The following is a 26030-nucleotide window of genomic DNA, read 5'->3' as shown; positions in this document are numbered from 1 at the left end:
ATAAAAACATGTCATATCCTATAAAAGTGAAGTTTTTACTGCATTCTATGTGTAAATTTCTAATATCATTGGAAAACACAATATTGTTAGAAAAAAAATTATATAGGCGAGTGTGGATTGATCACAAAAGAAAAATGCAACTAAAAAGTCAACCTAGAACAATATAATTAACACGATTAAATTTAAGTTGTAGAATTTGACAAGGTTTTACAATATAATGCATGCATCATTTCAATTCTTTTAAACTTACACATCATTTACGTTTGATATTGGTCAATTGTAATATTTGAAAATACAAATGTAATTTAGTTGAATTTATTAATACATATAATCAAAAGACTGATAATAATAATAATAATAATAATAATAATAATAATAATAATAAAATGAGAAATTACTAAGATATTTTGGTAAGAAAAAAACATAAAGATAATCATATCTTCATAATCTTATAGTAAAAAAAAAATCTTGTTTGGTTGATCAAACAAGTGTTGATGCGGTCATTAAGTTTTTAAAAGGCAGAATACAGTAAAATGCATTTAATGTCCCAATCTATTGGCCCAATGGCAAGACGCCCCCTATCTTCAATAATATGCATTAAACGTCCTGGCCTATTTAGAAAGGAGCATAGTGTACTCCCGATTACTTTCTTAGCCAAAAATTAATTTACCTATGATTTTTTAATTTTAGAATTTAGAAAGTAATTTCAAAAACTAAAAGTTTCGAATTAAAAAGAGGGAGAGAGAGGAAGAACGTCTAGAGAGAGGAGTGAGAGAAGGGGGCGGTGGCGGCTTAGACGAGAGAGAGAGAGATGTTTGCTTCGATTCTTGTTTCTAAGTCTGATGTTTCTTCGCTGCTATGCTTCTCAATTTCTATTGAAAACTAAGAAAGCAAACATCCATCCATCAATAACTAGAACTGAAACTCTTGCTTGAATGGGACATATGTCAAGCTAATAAATTTTTAATTTTGATTTTTTATATTAGTTTATAAAATCTCATCTAAGTCTTATATATATATATATAATAATCTATTTACCTTAATATAAAATTTTTATTTCAAGTTGCCACCAATTTTCGGTAAAATATAAAGTTACTCCAGCCTAATGACAATCCTCGCTTGGGTTGGTCATGATCGTAAGATGCTTTAAATGAATTTTGAATACAACTTAAAATTAACGGGGTTCTCAATGATGAGTTTTCAACTAAATTTATACTTAATAAAAAATTATAATAATTATAATATTTCATATTTATAGGTTTGTTGTATTATTATCATATGATGCATATTTTCAAAAGTTATGATGCACCCCATATATATTTTTCCTTTTATTACTAAATAAAAAAATTCTCATAATTTGACGCAAAAATAAAGAATCCTCATAATATTTTAGTACATTCTAGCATAATTTCATGAGTAAAAAATGTACCAGGATCAAATTAAATATATTGTAGTAAGGCAAGCTACAATAATAACATATAAAAAAATATGAGATACTTAGTGCAGAGGAATTAAGTAGAATTGTATACTAATAAATATAGTGGCAATTCTATGTGTAATACAAATAGATATGGTATAGTTATATCTACAAACCATGAATTAATATTTTAATTTTTATAAAGTTAATTATATCTCTATTTAATATTTCATATAAACTTTTTCAATTTTATACGTTCTTATCATGTTATCTAATTAAATTTCTCATTTTTTCTTAAAGTCTATATGTTTATTAAACTAAGACAATTTCAAATTTAGACTCTTATATCAATTTTAAAATAAGTAAAGTGATGTTAATTTATTAATATTTTATATTTCCCAATATTATTAATATCATTTCTCTTACTTATGAAAATATTATTGACTGAGTTCTTTCTTGGAGACCTGCGACATCACGCGAAGCCTTTGCTAATCGTATAGTATTCCTGAACCTTTGAAAAACCAAGGTGCACTTTCTGATGTAAGTATATTATCCGACTAGTGCGATTAATCCTAAAACCAAGGTGCACTTTCGATTTTTATTTTTAGTTTTTATAATTACTTTCTAAATTCTAAAATTAATAAATTGAAGGTAAATTAATTTATGACGGGAAAAGTAATCTAGAGTGCACTATATACTCCTTTCTAAATAGGTGTGAAAGTTTAACGCAAAGTTTCGAAGGTCGGAGCATCTTGCCATTGGGCCAACAGATTAGGAGGTAAAATGCATTTTACTCAGCACAATCAACTCTCTAAAGATTATCCATTTCATTTGCAAAAGGTAAGAGACACGTGGAATTTTATATGATCATAATCGTCTACTTTAAAAGACTAATCTTAGTATCTTAAAAGTCCATTGAGTGAAAATATTTTTTTAATAGATCAAGTGAAATTAAGTAAATAGGGGACATGCACTTGCGTGGTGTCTCCGCACTGTTATACCATATGAAAATTGAGATAATTACTAACGTCTATGTTTAAAAGATTAACTGCCATTAGAGTACAATGTGGTTTAATACATTAGTACTTCACTTACCGAAAAAAAAATACATTAGTACTTCGTAGAAATTAGAGTATAACAATTAACTATCCATTTCATATATATATATATATATATTCATACGTGAATGCGGTCTGTTAGAAAGCTATTGCTCAGCCACTACCTCTGATGTATATGTTGTCACTTTTAATTAAATAATATTCCTAATTGTTTCAATTTCTATGCCATTTTCGATTGATTTTATATAATTTTCTTTTCTTTTTCACTGCTTAATTTCCCCGTTGACTTTGTTCATAAGGAACCCGCATCACAATTTCTTTAACCATTTTACACAATTCGTCTCCTCAATATAGGTGTATTGACGTATTTATGTATAGTAAAATATTTGAACAAGTGAGGCAATCTGTCTTATTTTAATGCTTAGGCCGTCTATGATGATTTCAACAATAATCATTGTACTATTTTATTTAAATTAGAAATTCAAAAAAAAAAGTCGCTCATTGTTCAATTAATAAAAATCAAACTTTCAACATCTAAATCATTAAAATAGAGACAAATTTTATTTCTTAATAGCCAACCGTATATTTTCTCACCAACTACATCCCAAACAACAACAAATGAGATTTCTTGTTGACACAATTTCACGATTCTCTCTCAATTATGTGGAGTTTTCATAATCCATGAGTTGTCTAATTTCGGATTTCAATTTAGCATAATAACCAAAAAACTCATTAATATTTTTTTTTTGTATAAGTCAATTAACAACTCAAAGTAACTGTAAAAACACTCGAATGCCCGTACACTTCAACTGTAAGCACCTGAACACTCAATTTTTTTTTCAAAAACTAATCAACATATCGGAGCGTATAATTTCTCATCTTGCGCACACAACTTGTCCCCAAACCACTCATTATAAATTGATGGATAAAACCCAAAATTATCCAAACTCAGAGAAAGAAAGAAAAATGATAAAAACACGAATTGACCGGCCACCCAAAATTTATGAAAGTACCATATAATAAAATGATATTTATTAAAAAAAGGGTAGAAAGATTACAGCCCAACGTGCCTCCATGCACAGCAACATCCCCTTACTTATTATTCCTCCCTTGCTATATATGAAGAAACTCTCAATACTATACAAATCATCACAGAATAATACAAAACATGGGAACCACAAGCATGAAGACGGCCTCTAAGCTCGCAAGATCCAAGCAAAAGCCCTTCGTCTTCTCCGTTCTCCTCATCTCTCTTCCCCTCGTCTATCTCATTGTCAATTTCCGACCCCCAATTCACCAAATAACCCCACACTCGAGATCGAGACTCAAACATTACAGTCGCCATGCACAGGATCCCTGGGTCAAGAGTGGAACCCAGCTGCCGGAGTTGTTCAGGCTCATCGAGAATGATATGGGAGTTGGCAGGAAGATCAAAGTAGGTCTAGTGAATATGGATGGCGGGGCGGTTTCTGAGTATGGGAGTGGCCTAAATGGCAGGGCGGAGACGGTTGCCGTAAGTTTTGACCGGATATCCGGGAGCCTGAAGTGGGAAGATTTTTTCCCAGAGTGGATCGATGAGGACGAGAAGTTTGCCCCGCCCTCGTGCCCGGAAATCCCGATGCCGATATTGGGAGAGTACCATGACCTCGACGTGATTGTGGCTCGGGTTCCTTGTGGCAACGCTATGAATAAACGAGTTCCTAGGGACTTGCTTAGGCTGCAAGTTAACCTGGTGGTAGCCAACTTGCTCGTGGTGGATGGGTGGGAGAAACACAAGAATGATCGGAAGGTCTACGCGGTCTTCCTCGGGTCGTGTGGACCGATGGTCGAGATCTTCCGGTGCGATGATCTGGTCGCAAGAGTTGGGGACCATTGGGTCTACAAACCTGACCAGAGGAAATTGAAGCAGAAGGTTCTCATGCCCGTTGGGTCATGCCAACTTGCTCCTCCTTATGCAGTCGATGGTGAGTTCAATTCTTCTTTATTAATTTCGTAAATTTCCGATCATCTTTTTCCGTAAACCGATATAGATAACATGACTTCCTATGATTCATCTAATTCTCGAGATATGTACAGATTCCCGACCACCTCTCTATATTTGGTATGTTATGTCCTAGGTGAGGTAGAAATAGTTGTCGGGTTTCCAATTAAGTTAAGGAAACATATTAAAGGAAAAGAACTTACTGTCGAGCAAGAACAGACATAATGTCTAGAATTTTATGTGGCTTCGATGGCAACAAGGGAGCCTAATTTAGCATTTTCAGTAAGTGCTTAATTCATTAGAAATCATAATTAACAAAAGCTAGAAAAATAAAAATCTGATGTTATTACAGCTGGTTTGACCGGATATTCCCATTTTTAAATTGTTGATCCTAAAAGCAGATATATGATTTAACAAACTGTTTCATCATCTTAATTTTTTAATATATATGAGAAATGAGGCTGAGGTCCATAAAAAAAAATTAAATACGAAGACGAGATACGGAAGTCCAACGATATTTATGTAGGACCATTTTTATATAAAAAGAGATTATTTGTAAAAGTAAGACGTTTACTTTATCTACTTTTTTGTTATAGCCAAAAAAAAAAATTGAGCATAAATTTTCAAATTGTCCAGTTTATGACCAATTTTGTATGTTTCACTAAATTTCTTGTTTCTAATTTGTTTTCCGTTAAATTTAACCTACTTTCAAAAAATATTCAAACAAATTAATTAATTGGAATTTAAAAAACAAATAAATAAATAAGAGAGGGAGCAAATTGCGAGGGAGATGGGGACGGTGAAGATCATCGCCCACCAGCTAAGCTACCAGCTTATCACCCCCGTCTCCGCCACTCTCTCTGCTTAGGGCCTGCCGACGAACTAGTTTGGGTCGGTGGTCGCCGGCGATGATCCCCCATCGCCCCTTTCTTCTCTGTTTTTTTTCATTTTCTAATTTTTGATAATTAGTTTTTATTTTATGTGATTTAAAAATATATAAATGATGGAAAAGTAGGCGGGATTAGTTTTTGGTCATAGATAATACAAGTTTGAAAGCTCTGTTTACTTTTCTAAAACCCTTCGATTTTGGCTATAAACAGCAAAAGAGTCTAAGCACATGCTTTGATTTGAAATTTGGCCCGACACAATTTTTGCGAACTGTGCCCGATATAACGGAGTTATGTCCATAATGCAGGAGAGGGGAAGTGGCGAAACTACATGACTCAAATCCAGAGAGCGGACTCGGAACGGACCTCGTACCTCCAACAGAGCCTGCAAGCCAGAGAGGCATATGTGACAGTCCTCCACTCCTCGGAAGCCTATGTATGCGGGGCGATTGCATTGGCTTGGAGCATTAGAAGGACCAACTCAACCCGGGACTTGGCCCTTCTCGCCGATAATTCAATCGGGAACAAATCCTTGGTCGGCCTGAGAGCTGCAGGATGGAAGATCAGGCGCATAAAGCGGATCCGATCTCCCCACGCCGAGGAAGGAGCGTATAATGAGTGGAACTACAGCAAACTAAGGGTGTGGCAGTTGACCCAATACGACAAAGTCATATTCATCGATGCAGACCTCATTGTGTTACGGAACATCAATGAGTTCTTTGTCTACCCCAGCTGTCTGCTTCCGGGAACGACCAGTTCTTGTTCAACTCCGGAATCATGGTCCTGGAGCCGTCAAACTGTGTTTTTGAACAATTAATGCAGAAGAGCTATGAGTTGAAATCGTACAACGGAGGCGATCAGGGCTTTCTAAATGAGTTCTTCACATGGTGGCACCGACTGCCCACAAAGATCAACTTCCTCAAGGTCTTTGACGGGCATGGCGGGGATAAGGAGCACGTGATCCCGGGAAACCTCTATGCGATACATTACTTGGGACTCAAGCCGTGGATGTGTTACAGGGACTATGATTGTAACTGGGACAAGGAGGACCACTTAATCTTTGCCAGCAACTCGGCAAATGACCGGTGGTGGGAGGTTTACGATTCCATGCCGGGAGAGCTGAAAAGCTACTGTGCATTGACAGAGCATATGGATTTCCGGATAAGGAAGTGGAGAGGGATAGCAAAGAAGTCGAACTTGAAAAATGGGCACTGGAAGAACAGGGTGAGAGATCCGAGAAGGCTCCGGCATGAGGAATGAATGACGGAGAGGCTTTCTGCGGTGACTGTAAAATAGCTAGGAACATCAGGCATTAATCGAACAACATCCCAATCTAAGATGCAAACAGTTTCAGCGCTGGTTTCAGTTATGAAAAAGCAAATACTGTTTTTTTCTTTTCCTCCATGGGCAGAGAAGGACGAGGAAGTCAGTGCAATTAAAGCATTGCTCATAGCAGAGAATGTGTTGGATAGGCAAATTAGGAAATGGTGTCATTACTATTCCAAATGAGGACTGTGTTAGTCATAAAGCAAATTATTAACATGCAAAAGACAGATAGCTTCTCTGTTTAAGGATGATTATCATCGAATACAATCCATGAGAGCTCATCTTAAATGGAACACCAAGAAAACCGAGATGCAGCTCGAGTTCATAAGCTTGAATCCGTGCTTATATACTGAGCATTCAATTCAAGCAAACAAAACGAAAAAAGCAGCAAGAAAGAAATGGCCAGCAAGGTCTCTAGCAAGCAAAAGCCCTTCATTATCTGCCTCATCGTCCTCTCCATAACCCTCTTTCTCCTCGCGTTGAATTTCAATGTCCCGAGACATTCCTACTTCTTGTTAGTGGAATCGAAAGTCAACCTGCCCCGCAAAGTCATCTCTCCAAATGAAACGGTCCCTCAATGGTTTAGACTCGTCGAGGAGGAGATCAGAGACTACAACGAGGTCAGGGTTGGATTAGTCAACATAGGCAATGAGTTAAACACCGATCGAGCTGTGAAAGGCGGGATTTTGATTGAAACAGTCCCCCTTAAATTTGATCATGTGTCAGAGAACCTGACTTGGAATGATTTCTTTCCTCAATGGATTGATGAAGACCAGATACTCGATGTTCCTCAATGCCCGGAGATCCCGATCCCAGCCTTGGAAGACTACAATAACCTTAACCTGACTGTAGCAAGAGTTCCTAGTGGAAAGGTAAGCTGGGGGAAGAAAAGGTATAAGAGATGTCTTCAGGTTGCAGATAAACTGGGTGGTGGCTAATCTGATAGTTGCAAGGTGAGATTCTGATAGGCCGTTATATGTCGTGTTAATCGGGTCTTGTGGCCCCATGGTTGAGATTTTCCGTTGCGAAGATCTGATAAGGAAAGTTGGGGATCACTGGGTGTATAGACCAGAGAAGAAGAGGTTGGAGCAGATTGTTCATATGCCCGTTGGATCATGCCAACTTGCTCCTCCTTATGCAGTAACAGGTCAGTTCTCTCCTTCATTAAGTGTCTTCCGTCTGTAGGACCGTGACTTCACCGGAAAATCGAATTGAGAAATATAATAAAATGCGTAACACGTGAATAATAAAACAAATTTATTAGGATGCGAACAAACATGATCGTGCAATATTAATTTAGGATCAAGATGCTTCTAATGTACGAAAGGATTACGAGATTAACCCGCGAATAGCAAAAGTTTCGTCATACTAAATACCATCAATGAAAGGAAATAGTTTTCTTTTGTGACCAGAGACTGATAAGGAATTTCCCGCAGAAAATGTTGAAACCTGCTCTATATGGCATTGTTAAGTTTTAGGAAAATCGGTCACTCGGCATGGCACCGAACTTTCAACTGTTGGGAGATTCGGTTACCTGACTGGGATTAAAAAAAAAAATTCACTTCTGTCACAAGTAACCATAAGAAAACACTGCAAGTAAGAGTTAAATGATGTTTGCATTGCAGAAAAAGTGAACAGCGCGACTTACCACCCGAGGGAGGCTTATGCGATGGTTCTCCACTCTTCGGAGTCATATGTCTGCGGGGCAATTGCCTTAGCTCATAGCATCAAGAGAACCAACTCGACTCGGGACCTTATCCTTCTTGCTGACAAATCCATCACCAATTAGTCCCTCAAGGGTCTCCGGGATGCAGGGCGGAAGATCAAGCAAATTGAGCGAATTCGATCTCCCTATGCTATGACAGGAACGTACAATGAATGGAATCACAGCAAGCTGAGGGTCTGGCAACTTACCGATTATGATAAGGTTATTTTCATTGATGCTGATCTCCTCGTTTTCCAGAACATCGACAAGTTCTTCGTGTATCCTGAGCTCTCCGTTGTCAAAAACAGCAGGGATATGTTTAACTCGGGAGTCATGGTGTTAGAACCGTCAAATTGCCTGTTCAAACAGATGATGGCCAAGAGATACGAGCTGAAATCCTACAATGGGGGGGATCAGGTAAAAAGAAATGTTTGAAAACCAAAATCAGCTCGTTGAAATGAATCTTTCTGGATTCTCTAACTGCTTCTCCCAGCATCAGGGCTTTCCGAACGAGATCTTCACATGGTGGCACCGGCTACCAGAGAAGCTGAACTACCTCAACTGCTTTGACAGTGCAGTTGATCAAGAGCACAAGATCCCTGAGAACACTTACACGATACACTTTCTCGGGTGGAAGCCATGGACGTGTTACAGAGACTATGACTGTAACTGGGACACGGATTACTCACAGAAGTTTGCCAGCGACTGTGCTCACAGGGAGTGGTGGAAGCTTTACGACTCCATGGCGAAGGAGTTGCAGAGCTATTGTCGGCTCACGGAGAACATGGAGTCGAGGATAAGAGAACAGAGACGTATCGCTAGGAATGCTAGTTTTCCTGATGGACATTGGAAGATTAAGGTGACAGATGATAGGGGGCTCCATGGCGATGAATGAGTGTGTTTTATATGACAGGAGGCTCCAAGGCAACTTAGATATATATGATGACATTAGGAATCCCGAAAAGCAGAACGTCCAAGCAAGAACCATTGTTACTCTCTTCTCATCGATTCTAGTCTGACTAGGATATTAAAAAACTTGCTGTATTTTGTAAGAGTTATTTTTGGATGATCTATTTCTTTTGCTATCCTTACTTCTGATGCATATTCAGATTCATCGTGATAGCAGCCACATTATTCGGAACACATTGCAATACTCAGTGTTGACGGAAGAACATGAAAGATCAAAGAAGAAGAGTAATAAAAGAATAACTGCTTGTTATTCGAAAGAAACAATCAACTCGCAGACAAGGAAACACGATCAATTCAGAACAATTGCCTATGTATATGACGGTGACAGTATGGACATTGAGAAATATCTTCACATCTTATCAGACTCTCGAATAACCATTCGTTGATCACTGGCCGGTCAGTTGATTCTCCGAGATGAGAATGTCAGGCCAGGCATAGCAACAGGCCTCTGCTTTAATCCACTCATAGCCATCAACCCATCAGAGCTACTCTTCTGCACACTCTTCCTGCTCTTCAATGGAGACATCAGCCTATTTGCTATTCTCGAGGGTGAGAAAGACCGCCTCAGCTTCGAGGGCGAGAATGAATGCCGAAGTTTCAATCCATTAGTGGAGGACACTAAGGCCTTAGTGGAATGTCTCATGGGAGGGGAGACCGAGACTTTGGGCGGTGACTTGATCTTCACTTGGAACTTAGAAGCGGAACTCGGGGACTTGATCAGGAACTTATGCGGGCTTGTCCCTTGACGCTTTTTATTAGCTATCACCGGAGACCTTGTCTTGCAGAACTTCTGCTGCTGATTCTGCTTGCTCGGTGTGGACAAGAACAAAGGATTCGGGAACAGCACGGTCTTTCTGGCCCACGGCTTGTGCCTTGGGGACACCCTATTAGCCAAGTATCTTCCATTCTCCTTTTCACTGCTGTCCCTTTGCTTCGGAGGGGAGACCTTGAAGTTGATTCGGGACCGGGCCCTCTGAAGGGACGGGGAATGGGATTCCCTGGTCTTGTTTTGCTTCTCCCGCCTTCTCCGGGCCTGGAGCTCCGTGTTCTCAGGATGGGCTTTCAGGTTCTTGCGATGGGTCATCGGAGTCTTCGGGTCATCCGGGATCAGCTGTTTGTTGCTGGCTTTGCTGGAAACAGCAGATAATATTTCCCGGGCGAATTGAGTTGCTTGTAGGATTTCTCCGACTGTTTCTCCCACGAGCATTGCTGGCAAGGACATCCTGCGCCATTCCCCTGATTGAAAGAAAGAGCAGGCAATCAAACTGAGATTAGTTCCAATTCTGGAAAATAAGAAAAAGATCATATCAAGACAGAATTTGTTAAATATTGGACAAAATTTGTTCCTTGCAATTACTGAAGAATCAATCCATCAATCAGACAGAGAGAGAGAGAGAGAGTGAGAGACACCTCCTGCAGATCTTGGAAATTTCCCAACAGGAGATTTCAATGTTGCACCATTCTCGATCCTATACAACCAAAAAGAACCCAGAAAAATGTCAAGACTTTTTGATAGAAAAAGTATGACTCCGGCAACATGGTTGAGTAAAGATCCTCGAACAACCTTAAGGACTCTTGCTTGCACCTGAGGCTCGTCCGGAGATAACCCCGGGTGCTCCGAGGGCTGAGACTGACCCCAGAAACCACCTTCCTCCCGCCCGCCACGGTGTACTGCAGCTCCTGCAACCTTGCCATACATCTGTCCACCTTCAAAAACAAACACGACGACAACAAAATCTCTTCAGCCCCCAACAAAAACCAGCAAAGGAAATCCTTTTCCAATTTTCATTCCGATTTCCACATGACAGCCCAAAGTCTCCATCACCCCCCCAACATCGATCTAATTCAAACTCATGGGTCCAGCAACGGACTCTGTTTTTCCATCCCGCAGGGGGAAAAAAATCCGAAAAGATCCCATTTTTTCTCCTTGATTTTGATTTTCCAGAATAAAAAAGATGAAATTCGAGTGAGGTAAGAGCATTATTGAATCCTTGTACGGCCATTACCTTTTTCACAGTCTCTCTGAGGAGTACTGGGTTTAGGGGAGCAGGGGCCTTCCTGAGCTTTGGTGGGGTTCTTGCAACCATTTTTCTTAATCTTCCCCTTTCCCCTTCAATCCTCTGCAGACCCACAAAAAGCAAAACGTCTCCCTCAACTCATCCAGACCCCTCTCCTCCCTGCACTTCTCTCCTCCCTCAAAAATCTCAATTATTTAACAGTGGAGAGAGGACGTGCACCAATGGAGCAAGAGATTTGAAATCAAATGGGGCCTTGTTTCAGTTACGCACAACACACACTCTCTCACTATATCTCTCTTTCTCTCTCTAGATATGGGCTTTTGGAGTTCTTTTTGTTCCACTGAGGATTTGATTGAGTTTGCGTTGCGAAGTGGGGGAAGAAGGAAGACAGTGAGAGGAGTGAAAGAGAGACTTTTGCCAACGGATCTTTTTGGCTTCTCTGTTTGTGTTGTCCCCCAACGGTCCAATCCATCCATTCATACCATTGAGAAACGTATAATCGAAACGGCTACTTTTTTGCTTTTAATAAATGTAAAATATTATTATTTGCATGCATGTTCGGTGGAAAAGGCAAAGAACTGACCGTTGATTGGCTTAGGATCCGACGGTCAGCTGTAATCATGACTCATGGTAAAATTGACCAGTTCTTAAAAAATCGAATTCATAATTGCTGCTCGAAGGATGGGGGAAATTAATTAATTTTCGGATTTGACTTTTATTAATTGTTGGTGATTTATTATTGGGATTTTAGTTTTTCTTTTTTCAAAAAGAGGATGCCAGGCCATAGAATTTCCCATAGCTTAGATAATTTAATTAAGATTTGTCTTTGAAATTGGGGCACATTCATTTCTGTATTTACAAAATTGGTCTGAATACTTATATATGTCGAATTGCATTTCAAGCAAAAAATATATATATATATACACATACGTCAACAATTAGGAAAAATGAACAGGCATTCAATTCTTCATTTTCTGGTAGTCATGAAACTGATGGAGTAGTCGTTCTCAGTCGAACGAGTGATCACAATCACGAAATGACTATCGGAAATCATGAATGGATCATGAAATGTACAAATCCATTAAGGTAAAACAATGGATTTCGGTTTGATTCAAATGCGTAAGGCGATTGGCCTTTTTCGGACAATGTTATTGTAGAAATCATAGTCTCGATGCAGATATCACAAATCCCAAGTTTTTAAACATTTATCAGTCTGATTTTGCTATTTGCTGCAATGAGTTTCTGTTATAGAACAAATATTTCATCCAAAGTATGGAAGAATCAGTAAGGCGCATACACATTTTGGACCCAATGATACCAACAAAACTACGGGAAACAGACTACGAGGGGATGTTTTGCTGATTTTCTTCGGCTGTCTTGAGCTTCTTATCGCATCTCAGATCGTGAAGGCACCATCGATGGCCTCCTGACATTCTTCATCATCCCTCTCAACTTGAGCGGGCTCCATACCAACGACTTGCGCTGCAAGGCAACCACCGTGGGATGCCTTGGCTTCCAGGAACCGGGCTGAAAGTTGGTGGTGGTGTTTGGACTTCCCCTGAACTTGCTGCTGCTTCTCACGGCAATGGGAGTTGTAAATTCAGGCATCGGAGAGAACAACCTCGAGTACCGAGCCTTTCTCGTGTCTCTTACAGAAGACTGCCTGTTTAACGGAGTAGAGGGCACATGCAAGCTCGGCTCTGGGCGGAGGGTAGCAATGGAGACTCGTCTCCTGGGCTGGACCACCTGCTTTGTTCCTGAAGCAGGAGGCGGTCTCGCCGCAATGGAAATTCTTCGAGGTTGTTTCAGGAAGCTCTTCGTGTTGGTGACAACATTTGACTTGGGAACGTTCTCTTTGTCGTTAGATGATAAGGATGAAGTTCTTAAGGTAGGCAATCGAGTGTTCCGCGTGTGCAGAGGAGATGATGGAGGAACTAAGTTTGTGATTCTTCGTAAAGGGAGTCTCAGTTTAGAAGGACCGAGAGGGGGCTTCTTCTCTGGTATAGGCTTGAGAGGAGCTTGTTTCACTTGTGGCAATGAGGATTGAGCAGAGGAAGCCGTTAGTGCTCGAGTTTCCTGTTTCATTCTCATCTTCCTTTCCTCTGATAACTGCTGTTCCAAGTCTCGTACCTGCGAGAAAGATTCAGTAAGTACAGTCATCAATCTTATCAACAATTCGTGCTACAAATTCAAGTATCAGGAGTTCTAAGTTTAAAGTTTCTAACCCAGACAAGCGATTTTCACATGATCTACATTAGCTCATACCTGGTTCATCTAAAATGAAACCAATTAATCTAAGACAAAACCAATATCGAAAAAACTAACCTTTTCTTGAAGGCTTCTAAATGCGTGTTCTCTTGCACCGAGCCTCAATTGCAACGACTGCAAGCTGTCCTGTAATTTCCTCGTTTCCCTCTCATCATGCTTTAGCTTTTCCACCTGTCAAAAGTAGGAGTGGATCAGGTCATTGACTTGCGACCTCATGATTAGCCAACTGAAGGCCGATATTGCAAATGTTTACCATTTGCTTGTACTTGAAAAGCTCACTAACATCTGCCTGCTTACGAGCAGGACCATTCTCAATCCCACGAACCCGACTTGCAAAATTTAGAGAACAAAGTGTCTCTCCAAGGTCTGCAACACTTGGACTGATCTGGACAAACATCAATGTTTTGCAATCCCCTCCTGCATTTGTTTTTCAAGAGAGTGTTCTCAACTGAATATGGAATTACTAGCTGCAGCCACAAAGCATATCCAAAGTTGTCGTGATCATCTGTATTTGAATCTGATAGAAGAAAACCTCACCTAGAGAGCTCTGCAGCATGTGGGTAAGCTTTGAGTTTCTGCAAAGGGAAGACAAATAAAGGCTGTCAAGATCAGATTAATGTTTCCTACCTCCACAATCACAGTTATGAGAAAAGAGATAGAAAGTGAGACCTGTAAGGAACATGGGCTGTTTTAGATGCAAGAGCAGAAATCACATCACCAAGGGCTGAGAGGGACTTGTTAATAAATTGAGATTCCTTCAAACGTTCACCTTCAACTTCTATCCTCCCAACACGCTCACTGCCAGCTAAATCTACCATCCAAAGGTGACTCTTTGTCTTATGTCCATTAATAAGATTATCACCTCTAACAGTCACTCGGAGCAGGCTGTAGTGCAAGAAATTACAGTTGCTTCAGTTATTTGCTGGTAGACTTCAATTACTACAAGCCTTTCCATACCCACAATAAGCAAGAAAATCATACCAGTGAGAGCGGCTGCTCATCTCATTTGCACTTGTGGATCCTACTGATCTGGCCCGACTTCCAGACCTTAGTAGTTCCCATACATCCTCAGTACTAAAAACACGAACTTCCATTAGTCCTGGGACCTCTTGAGTTCCCTCTGCAGCTTGCTTTATCTCCAATCTTCTCCAGAGGAAAAAGTGAAAATATTAACAGCCATATGACTGGAATAATCATATTTAATAGGACCTCAAATTAAACGGTAAATTAAAAAAACATATTACTCACTTCTTAATGGGTTCATCTGAGCTCTCTACCAAGAGGTCTCTTATCCTTTCATTGTAAACTTCCAACATGCTGACAGACAACTCATATCTCATAGTTCCCCTTCTATCTTCAGATATCCGGAACAACTCCTCCAGTGTCCTGTAGTTAACACCCCTATTTTCTTGTGTTCCTTCCATAGTAAACGTCTTCCCTGTACCAGTTTGCCCATAGGCGAATATGCAAACATTGTACCCATCCAAGACTGAAACGACAACAGGCTTAGTTTGGGCAAACACGGCCTCTGCACGATGGATAACATCACAAAAGTCAGTCATCTTCCTAAACATGAAGACAAAATGAATTAAATCCGGTGAGGAATTCAGTTGTACTTTGAGATTACCTTGGTCGTCTTCAGGTTTAAACACATGGTCAAATTTAAACTGCTTCTTTGAAGAATCAGAGCAATTGACCTGGAGCTCATTGTCCTGAGCTGGGTCAAACTCAACCACAGATGCTAAGCCATTGGCCATTTCTGCCGAGTTTAATGGCCGACATCTACAGAAGACCCTGATGTTCCCTTTAATCTCTATCAATTCATTATATATCCTTTTCCTTTCTGATGATACTTCGAGGTACTTCATCTTCAACCTCTCGTGCTCTTTATCTAGAAATATTCAAAGAAGGTGATCAAAACCAAATTGAAGAGATGAATAAGATCGGAACTTCTTCCTTTTAAAAGGTAGATTAAATTCACAAAAATTGTGGAGAACACCTACTGAGGTTTTCAAGCGCGTTGATAACTTCAGGGGCAGCAAAAATGTTTGTCCTCATGCCATTCATTTCATTGGAGATTATGCAATGTTGCTTCTTCAGGTCCTGAATAGCACCAATCATAATCATACAACAAGAACAATATAATGAAAAATGAACAACTATATCACTGCCAGGATAAGTCACTCAGCAATGGGAGCACAAGTCATCATTTTAAATGCCACTTATGAGTAAAGACCATTTTTGATCCTATCTATCACCATATACTCAGCTAAGTTTACCTGTATTTTGGTGCTCAAATTCATGACTTTCTCCAATATAGGAAGGATCTGACCCTGTCCTGGTGAAAATTCCTGTGTTTCAATTGCCTCACAACTGGCATCATTCGCCTCGCATGTGGCATCATTCGCCTCGCATGTGGCACCATTCGCCTCGCAGGTGGCACCATTCGCCTCGCAGGTGTCACCATTCGAGTAGGTGTCACCTTCAGTTTCCTCACAACCTGAGGTCAAATAACTTAATTTAGGAACAGAAAAATCCATTTTGCAATATATGCAAACATCGCAATGTGTCAAAAGAAAAGCTAGGATTTAAAGAAATTGTGCATAAAGAGAATATCAAAGCCATCAAACAAGATCAATCACTATTCGTAGCTGAGGTTAAGAGAAAAAGAAAAATCAAACCTCTGTGTAAAAAAACAACTAGTGGAAACAGAAAAATTTACCACAAAATCAAGGATCAGACAAAGAATCGGCTCTTTCTTGGGTTTTCTTTGTCACTAAAAGCAGAGGAAATGAACATGGACTGAAACTGAAGATGGAAATATGGCAAAATTGAAGCCAATTCAAGAAAAGGAGTGGATCACGAACCAGATTTGGATGCTGAAGCGGACTTCGTAGCAGAACTGAGAGCAATCCGGTTGAATTCTTCGGCGAGCAAGTCAATCATTTGATCTGTAGCAGAAACACCATGTGATTCTTCAGCCGATACACTCATAGGGAAGCAAAAGCAGGCCGGAGAGCCAAACGATGCACGGAGACGGAGAGTGAGAGAGAAGAGGGAGGGAGGTACCGTCCATGGCGAGAATGAGAGAGCGAGACGATTTGAGAGGAATTCAAAGGCTGTGAGACGGAGAGAGATCTTCCTTGCAGAGCTCGAGCGCGCCGAGAGAGAGAGTGAGAGAGTGAATGGAGCGATAATGGCAGAGTTGAAGGGTTCCGATTGGGTTCGATTTTTGAATTTGGGGAAATTACAGCCGTTGGATCATCGAGCAGCTTCTAACGGCTCCAAGAGATTGGAATAACTCCACATTTGGGCTTCTAAATGGGCTTTCCACATGGGCCCTTCTGTAGAAAGCCCGGCCCAGGATTATCGCGATTTTAGAGTACCATGGCAGATTGAACTTCTTCTTCCCCTTTCCTGCAAGCTCCTTGTCAATGGATTAAAGACGAATTTGATGACCAGAGGAGCACCTTGGCCAATAGGTAACAATTATGGATGGACTCGAGTTCTTTGCCCAGCAATCATCGAGAAATCGACTTAAAACTCCTAGGCTTCCTGTGCGATATACGTACGTGTATCTTGGACTTCTCACTGTGATTGCAATGGGCCATTACTAAAAGGCAGCGTGCTGTTATTATAAGTCGAATTGTGACTGGTGACGCAATTTTTTTGGTAGATTTTTTTTTGGTGACACAAATTTAAATTTATAATAACTAGGTGATACCCGCATTTTGCGCGATAAAATTTAAATGATAAATACATACGGTATGAATAAATAAAAAAGAATTACAATACATGGATGATTCCAGCGACTAGAAATGATTTTCATAAGATATCAGTTGGTAAAACGTAGAAAATCTTTTGTACATCCTCTATGCGGGTAAAAGTGATGAAAAATTGAGATTAAAATGACTTTTTTTCGGTTGGTAAAAAAATTAGAATGAAATGAAAAAGGGATGAAAAATTGAGATTAAAATGAATTTTTTTTCCTAAATAAAAGGAGAACACACGTTGTCCTCTTCCTACACCAAACACACTGCTTGCCTTGTGCCTTTTTGCATTGGCTTATGTATTATTACCTTTCAAATTTTTGCTCTCGAGTCGAATTTTCATTCATTTTATTTCCTCTTTGTTCTCTACACTAAAAGAAAGCAATGGATCCTTCTGTTATCATTGATGCCCATTGTTGGGACTCAAAAAATTGGGTCATGACCACAAATATGCCATCACGAACCATGAACAACTCAAACAACCTGCAAAAGGGAAATCGGGCGTGGTGTCCCAATTTCACTCCCCGATACTCAAGTCAAATTGAGTCTTCTGTGCGAGGAAAAGAGTTCAAATTGCCAATTAGCCCTAACCGTAGGCATAAATCACATATTTACGGGAAGTTTATGGATAGATTATGCTACCACCTTTAGAGATATTCCTCAATTTACCCTATCACCATATCTCGGTAAAATAGAAAGGATATATGGGATTACTTGACTGATAAGTAATCCACTTAATTTCAGTCAATGAGCTTTGGTTGATAGATCTTGGCCCGCGTTGCTCTTCATCGTGATGGGCTCCGCTGAGCCTCACCATGCTCTTCTAGGCTTCACTGAACTTAGTCGGTCCTTGTGGGCCTAATTGGCTCAAAGCCAACGTCCAATCCCCAACATAGCCCCCACTCGGGCACGCGCTTTGCGCGTGGTCAAGAAAATTATATTTCATATGACATACATTATCCTTTAGATAGACAAGAAAATCTTACTCGAATCCCAGTTCAAAGACAGCTCCGTCGTCGAACCGCTTCCATCATGGACATCGAGGGGGTTCCAATCTCCATTAGACGAGTTTCTAGCCCCACACATATAGGGTCGCGATCGCGCTTCGACCTCGCTTAGAGGCGAAGGCTACAAAGGTCTCGTGACGACCACATTAGGCTGGGTGAAGTTCTGCACTCTGCTGGAAGATAGGTCGCGGAGCTTCACTTCGCGAACAGTGACAGTAATTTTGCAACTTTTGAAGCGGGGTAGCCTCTAGTCCTTTTGAAGCAGGGTAGTCACCTAGTTCTTTGTTCACGTAGGAGGCTTTTCATGTGAGAGGGAGAGAGATCTCTCAAGGATACACTTAAGCAATTACAGATATTACTTAAACGAAGTGAACCTAAGCGATTATTGACATCGCTTAACCTAAGGATATTTCCAAGCAATTACTCATATCACTTGGGTGGCAGCGAATCATCCTAAGTAATTACTGATATTACTTAGGCGAATCATCCTCAAGAGATAACATATACTACAGAAGATTGCCTCAAATAAAACAAGTAATTGCTGATATCACCTGAAAGATTCGAGCAATAACTGACATTGCCTAGGCGACGCAAGGTCAAGCGATCACTGATATCACTCTTTAGATGAACAAGTGGTGACTCATACCACCCATATCTAAGCGAAGCATATCAACAAGATTACTGATATCATATGCCAAAGCGATACTCCATTGATCACTAGTATCAGTTGGGCATTGGGTTTGAACAATAACTACACTGCCCAAACGAGGCAAACTCGGGTGATTACTAATATCACCCTTGGACTTTAGTAGCGACTCATACCACTAAATTCGTCCAAGTAGGATGTTCGAGTGATTACACATATCACTCAAAAACTTATTTTTCAACAATGACTAATATCACCTGAGAGTTACACCTGAGCAATAATTGACATTGCTCAATGATGCATGGGCAAATGATTACTAATATCACTATCGAGTGATGACTGGTATCACTCGAGCACTCATCTTAAAGAAAAGCGAAGCGAAGCGAGAGTGTGTGATTACTAATATCACTCCCTAGTGATGACTGATATCACAAGAGCACTCATCTTAAAGCGAAGCTAGAGTGTGTAATTACTAATATTATTCTCGAGTGATGACTGATATCACTTCAGTACTCATCTTAAAGTGAAGCGAAGCGAGTGTGTGGTTACCGATACCACTCTCGGGTGATGACTGATATCACTCGAGCACTCATCTTGAAGTGAAGCGAGTGTGTGGTTACTTATACCACTCTCGAGTGATGACTGATATTAGTCAAACACTCATTCTGGAGCGAAGCGAAGCAAGTGTCTGGTTACTGATACTACTCTCAAGTGATGACTGATATGTCTTGACACTCATCTTGAAGCGAAGCGAGTGTGTGGTTACTGATATCACTCTCGTGTGATGACTGATATAACTCGAGCATTCATTCTAGAGCGAAGTGCAGTGAGTGTGTGCTTACTAATATCTCTTTAGAGTGATGACTGATATCACTTCACACACTCATCTTGAAGAGAAACAAAGCGAAAAGAGTGTGCGATTATTGATACCACTCTCGAGTGATGACCGATATCACTCGAGCACTCAATCTGAAGCGGAGTGAAGTGTGTGTGTGGTTATCAATACTACTCTCGAGTGATGACTAATATCACTCGAGCACTCATCTCGAAGCGAAACGAAGCGAAGCGAGTGTGTAGTAATTAATACCATTCTCGAGTGATGAGTGATGTCTCTCGAGCACTCATCTTGAAGTGAAGCGGAGCAAGTGGGTAGTCACTGATACCACTCTTGAGCGATATCACTTGAGCACTCGTTCTTGAGCGAAGCGAAGTAAATATGTGATTACTGATATCACTCGAGCACTCATCTTGAAGCGAAGCGAAGCGAGAGTGTGTGATTATTTATCATTCTCGAGTGATGATTGATATCACTTTGGAGTGATGACTGATATCACTCGAGCACTCATCTTAAAGCGAAGCGAAGCGAGTGTGCGGTTACTGATACCACTCTCAAATGATGATTAATATCACTCGAGCACTCATTTTGGACTCCCACCTGGGCAATGACTAATATCACCATAGACCTTGAAGTATCTTGATGACATTCACTAATAACACGGAGCTCTTTACAGTTTTGTCCGAGAAGGCCTTACTCACTGCCTTCTCCGTGGGACCAAGAATGACCTTACTCTTCTCCACATACGCGGCATATGTGGTGGCAGTATTACTCTACGATCACCCTGTCTCTGGATTCGGTGTAACTCAGACAAACTGAGCACAACATTAGTAGAATCCACCACCACCATGTTAGACGCACCATAGAAGAACATAAGCAACTCTATCTAGGATCTTTGAGATCAACAATCAATTTTAAATACGTGATGGACCATAATATATAGTAGCAAAAATGCCTGAATAAACACCAAACCAGAGTAGTGCATGCAGCCACTTGCCTCCATTGACCTGATCCGGCCTTAGCTTTTTGTGAGGCAGCAGCTTCTCTGGAGGGGAGTCTCGCCAAGGCATCAGCAAAGGTCCATAATTGGGCCACATCTCTATAGTAGCTATTAGGCTTCTCTCGATAGGCATTCAATAGCTGTCTTCGGCAATAAATGATGCGCAATAAGCTCATACCATGAGCATATCACTACCAATTAATTAATCGTAAGATATCATTTAAATTTTCAATTAAGTTGGATAAATATATAAGTAACACTTATCTGTTAAATGTGAAGTAGTAGTACATCACCCGTTTGTAGATTCGATATATAAACTCTCTTCAGCGGCGCTTTCGTCATTCGCATGTCTTTGCTTCATTGAACCATCCATTAACGGGGGATTGCCATCGTATGCTTCCCCTCAATTGATGCGCCCCATTTGCCTTCTCGGCTGTAGGTCCGCCCCTTTCATGCTCATGCAATGTTTTCTGGAAAAAAATAAAATAAAAAAAGGGTATTCTTTTTTGACAACAAATTTGATGAGTTCATGTATTTCGTATATGCACATATTGCAGACAAATATTGGGTATATGAATATAAAGAGAGATTGGGACGGGCGCATCAGGAAAGATGTGAATTTCTCATGAGACGATATCGAGATGAGCAGTGGGGTCGCCAAGTTACACGTCACTTAAGTCATCGGTGGCTGGCCATCTCGGTTGCCATGTTATGAGGACATCGCATCGAATTTCATGATACCTCGCGCATTTTGCCTAGCATACTCGCCAACCTCGCCATGTTCCTTGCTTCTAGCTGAAGCCAGCTACCTACACCAATTCACTTGTGCGATGCTCTTCGCATCTCACTAGGGAAGAATCAATGATTTTTTCCCGTCACTGAGACGGGAGCGGCTTCCATGTCATTCAAAATAAATTGCATGGACTCTCGCTTTGATCAGCTTGCACGCCTTTCGCTGGGCGACAATAGGAGTCGCTGCTTACGCTACCCAGCATAGCGAACCGCACGCTCATGGGCGTGCCTCCAACTACTTAACCGGAGTTCACCAGCAAATTTTTCTCTTAACCCAAAAGTATTAGTGAAAGAAGGGGCCACAATTTTTAAGCCGGAAGACACTCCGCACAAAAATCAATGAGATGGAATCGATCTCATTTAAAAAAGTTATTTTTCTGCCAAAAATCATGGTAGTAAGTGATTGGCCTCCAATGCGCCCTAGGAATATTAATTTGGTTTCAAAACACTAATTGTGGTCACAAAATAAACTATCCCTAATTCACTGTAAGGGATGTCTCAATTTTATCAAAAAAATTGTTAGGCTTAGTTGAAACAAAACAACTTAGCTCGATGGGAGTGGACCGATGTATCTCCCGCGGGATGAGCTCGTCCTTCAAAACTCATTAGCCAGCGAAACTTTTCATCATTCCTAGTAAGCTATTCCTGCAAATTCGGGACTTAATCCCCAACAAAATCTGCAATGACATTATCATCAGTCCTAAGTGGTGTCGTGATTTTGCAAGCTGATCCATTCAGAAATTGACAAGGGAATGCTTGATTCATGTTTCCAAGCAAGGGTTGCTCTAAGCAAAATGGGTCAACGTCATCCCCCATGATCACAAAATCAAATCTCATCAAAAACTTTATTAGAATCTCAGGGTTCGAGAAGTAGTTTCAAGAGGAGGAGTGGAGGGGGCTCCTGCTTCGGCTTCAGTGCAGCTTCGACCTCCAGTTTCGGAATTCCATGCTTGGGATTTAGCCTCACTTTCCTGTCGTAATCATTATATCTCATCAGGAAAATTGTGGAAAACAGCCGATTTGAGCGACCTGTCGTGCCGTTTTCTACAGACAGACAGCGCCAATATTGGGACCAAGGTTTTCATAATCGCGATTCTACCTAGAATCGGTCGATGGTCGTAGAATCGTGAATCATAAGATTCTATCTGTAATTAAAAAAATAGCATATATATATATATGTAGCATACTTTCCTGAGTAAAAAAAATCAATCTTTGTTCATTCAAATAAAGACCACAAACTAACAAATCAACAATAAGTCATAAAATGATAAAAACACAAAATATCGTTACAAATTATCGAAATTCAAGATTCAAATCATAATACAAAATATCGTTACACAAAAAAGGGTTTCTTCAACCACTAAACTACTTCACCTAGCCTGGAAGCCACTTTTGAGTTACCATTAGCATATGGTTCATTTGACTTGTCGATTAAAGCTCGAGGTCTACAGAATATCATGAAAGGGGACAACATTTCAATTCAGCAAAAGGAAGAACAAAAGAGAAGCGTGAAAGAGAAATTGGATAAGACCAAAACACAAATAGATGAGTAAAAGTCCAAATTGGAGTTGAACCACAAAAAACCAGGAGGGACAGGAGCATTGATTGATATTAGGAAAAGTAGATGAAATAAGGGTCATCACAACACATCTACCATTCTCAAGAACCACCCATTTTCACCCATTGTCGCTAGGCGGTGACGGCGGTCGAAGCTCGGGCACTGGGCAGAGGCAGAGGCGCAGAGCAAGCAACTGCGGAAGCAGAAATTGGACTCAGAACCACGGATTCACGGAGGTTCAAGCTCGTCGGAGACTCGGGACTACGGACTCACTAGCAAAACAAGAAGAAATGGCTGCAGAAAGGACGGACCGTCGGGGACTTGGAGAAATTGGAGACTGGGTTAGGTTAGGGCACAGAAATGTCGGGGAGAATGGGAGTGCCGGGGAAGAAAGGGAAAAGGAGGAAAAAAAAAAGAAGTTGTCGGGCTCAGGCTTGGGCTTCGCCAGAATCAGGCTTGGGCTTCTCCCGAATCAAGCCTGGGCTTTGTCCGAGTTTGGGCTGAATCCAGAATCGCAGAATCGGCCCGATTCCGCGATTCAAATCCCGATTCACATGCAATTCTATATTTTCCGACTCAACCCTTCGACTTGGAATCGTATGCCCCTCCTTGAATCGTAAAATCGCACGATTTTACGATTCAAATCATGATTCTAAAAACCATGATTGGGACCCAAAAAATCGGGTCTTGACCACGAATATTTCACGTGCGTGTTGTTGATGATGATTCCACAATCACAAACCACCAACACCCCAGACACCTGCAAAAGGGGAGATCGGGATTGGTGTGCCGATTTTCCTCTCCGACGCTCAAATCAAATTGAGTCTTATGTAGGGGTGGCAATTCGTGTCGTGTCGTGTCTAAACGGGTTCGTGTCATTGAAGTCATAATCCGTACACGACACGATTATTAAACGGGTCAGGTTTTGAAAACCCATACACGACACGTTTATATCCGTGTCAACCCGTTTAGACACGTTTAAACCCGTTTATCGAAACGTGTCAGAATAGGTACACGTATACACGACACGATTATAAACGTTATCCGGACACGTTGACACAACTTGTTTATCCGATCAACTCAGTTACCCAGATACATTAACACGACATGTTTATCCAATTAACTCGTTTACCCGAACATGTTAACACGACATGTTTACACGTTAACATGGAGATTGAGATGGAGGGGAGGGGGATGTGGACGGGGAAGAGGCGGGAGCCGCATCTGAGGGAGGCAGCGACGACAAGGATGAGATCGAGCCATGAGGCGCATTGGCTGGAGCGGGAGTCAGCGAAGCGGTGGGCTTCGAAGGGGAAATGGTGGGAGTGGAGTCGGCGGCAAGCTTGGGAGCAGGGGAGGGCGAGATCTGAGGCGGATCTGCGGACGATGCGAGGTACACGGAGAGGAGAGCAATGAGAGCGAAGAAGCAAAACTTCGCCATTGATGGATGAGAAAAAGGAAATCAAATCGTAGATGAGATCTGAGGGAGGGTAGTAGAGAAGTAGAAGTAGAAGTGGAAGTGCGGTTGTGCTATGTTGGATTGGGTAAAAGAAAGGAAAGGAAATTAGGTTAGGAACTTAGGAAATTAGGATTACATAAGGATATTTTGGTAAATCCAAATACATAAACGGGTTGACGGGTTATATGATTATAGTAACATAATTAAACATATAAAAAAACAGGTTTAATCGTGTATAATCGGGTTACACGGGCTCAACCCGGTAATACACGCTTATTAACCGTGTTTAAACGGGTTGGACCCGTTTAGACCGATTATCAAAAATGTCCAATCCAAACCCGTTTAACTCCGTATTGTATCTGTGTCGTGTTATCGTGTCATGTGAAATATTACCAGTCCTAGTCTTATGTGTTAGGGAAAGTGCGCAAATTGCCAATTAGCCCTAACCCTAAGCATAAATCACATATCTATAGGGAGAGTATGGGGATGGAATATATTATCACCTTTAGAGATATTCCCCCATTTACCTGATTATCATATCTCGGTAAAATGGAAAGTATATATGGGAATACTTGAATGATAAGTAATCCACTCAATTTCGGTCAATAGCCTTTGCTTGATAGATTTGAGCCCGCGTTGCTCTTTATCGTGATGGGCTCCACTGAGCCTCACCATGCCCTTGTAGGCTTCTCTGAATATAGTCCGGCTTTATGGGCCTAATTGTGTCCCTAACTCACAGCCCCAACATGCAATCCCCAACACCCATCCTTGGAAGAGATATCATTTACAATTGCCCCCGAATGGGCACGCTCACCGACCAGTTTGAGTGGATGATGACAGTAGCACAGAATCGCGTGGCGAAAGTGATATCAGCAGTCTGGTTATTCCCTTTCCTAGTAGGAAGGCGAGTTTATTTGATGTAAACTTTCACATGTGTGTATGGAAGAAGTGATGCAAACTTCATGTATATATGGAAGAAGTAAACTGTCACAATGAAGGATACATGAAAGATAAGGATACGTGTTGTTACTCCTAGTGAAATCATTCTTCTTTAAGCCGGAAAACCACCAAACAGGTGACAGAAGAGCCTTCTGGTAATTTACCTTATTAGTTATTGTCTTCGACTAATGATACATTTCAGGGGGCTTGACATCAAACGGACATAAAGATGTAGGTGTTTCCAAATTGTCATTTTATCGAATGAAAGCGTAAACTGAATTCCAATTGCCAGTTCGAGATTTATATCTGCCTATATCAAACTGGGGTGTTGACTCGTTTTACTTCTTGGATCATTCAGAAGCTTATGTTCTTTGACATTGCAGAGGATTTTCCAG

The 26030-nt window shown here is 40.7% G+C and overlaps 3 protein-coding genes and 1 pseudogene across 4 annotated transcripts; 2 read left to right on the top strand and 2 right to left on the bottom strand.

The window, feature by feature from the left end:
* The first annotated feature begins 3605 nt into the window (after window positions 1-3605).
* Window positions 3606-6926, top strand: LOC116214853 (putative UDP-glucuronate:xylan alpha-glucuronosyltransferase 5). The gene is given in 3 exon segments (XM_031550334.1): window positions 3606-4439; window positions 5652-6071; window positions 6074-6926. Coding segments are annotated over 3 exon segments (1746 nt in total). The 5' UTR covers window positions 3606-3643; the 3' UTR covers window positions 6604-6926.
* Window positions 6927-7067: 141 nt separating this feature from the next.
* On the top strand, window positions 7068-9480 carry LOC116214362 (annotated as a pseudogene).
* An 89-nt stretch (window positions 9481-9569) lies between these two features.
* On the bottom strand, window positions 9570-11812 carry LOC116212975 (microtubule-binding protein TANGLED). Of its 2 annotated transcripts, none has more exons than XM_031547756.1 (4): window positions 11350-11812; window positions 10929-11050; window positions 10754-10812; window positions 9570-10579 (listed from the first exon to the last, which is right to left on the bottom strand). In XM_031547756.1, the coding sequence occupies exons 1-4, from the start codon at window positions 11428-11430 to the stop codon at window positions 9741-9743; spliced, it is 1101 nt and encodes a 366-aa protein (XP_031403616.1). In that variant the 5' UTR covers window positions 11431-11812; the 3' UTR covers window positions 9570-9740. The 2 variants fall into 2 exon arrangements, with proteins under 2 accessions (XP_031403616.1, XP_031403615.1); XM_031547755.1 differs by having other exon boundaries at window positions 10908-11050; window positions 11350-11811.
* A 727-nt stretch (window positions 11813-12539) lies between these two features.
* On the bottom strand, window positions 12540-16855 carry LOC116212805 (kinesin-like protein KIN-14S). The gene is made up of 12 exons (XM_031547509.1): window positions 16699-16855; window positions 16497-16580; window positions 15909-16129; window positions 15633-15732; window positions 15257-15520; window positions 14878-15157; window positions 14611-14772; window positions 14299-14514; window positions 14167-14204; window positions 13883-14046; window positions 13687-13800; window positions 12540-13491 (listed from the first exon to the last, which is right to left on the bottom strand). Exons 1-12 carry the CDS (start codon window positions 16703-16705, stop codon window positions 12748-12750), a joined length of 2394 nt encoding a protein of 797 aa, XP_031403369.1. The 5' UTR covers window positions 16706-16855; the 3' UTR covers window positions 12540-12747.
* Between the last annotated feature and the right edge of the window lie 9175 nt (window positions 16856-26030).

Source organism: Punica granatum, chromosome 7, assembly GCF_007655135.1.
Source record: "Punica granatum isolate Tunisia-2019 chromosome 7, ASM765513v2, whole genome shotgun sequence".
In the NCBI taxonomy this organism is placed as follows: Eukaryota; Viridiplantae; Streptophyta; class Magnoliopsida; order Myrtales; family Lythraceae; genus Punica; species Punica granatum.
This window is presented reverse-complemented; position numbering and strand designations above follow the sequence as displayed.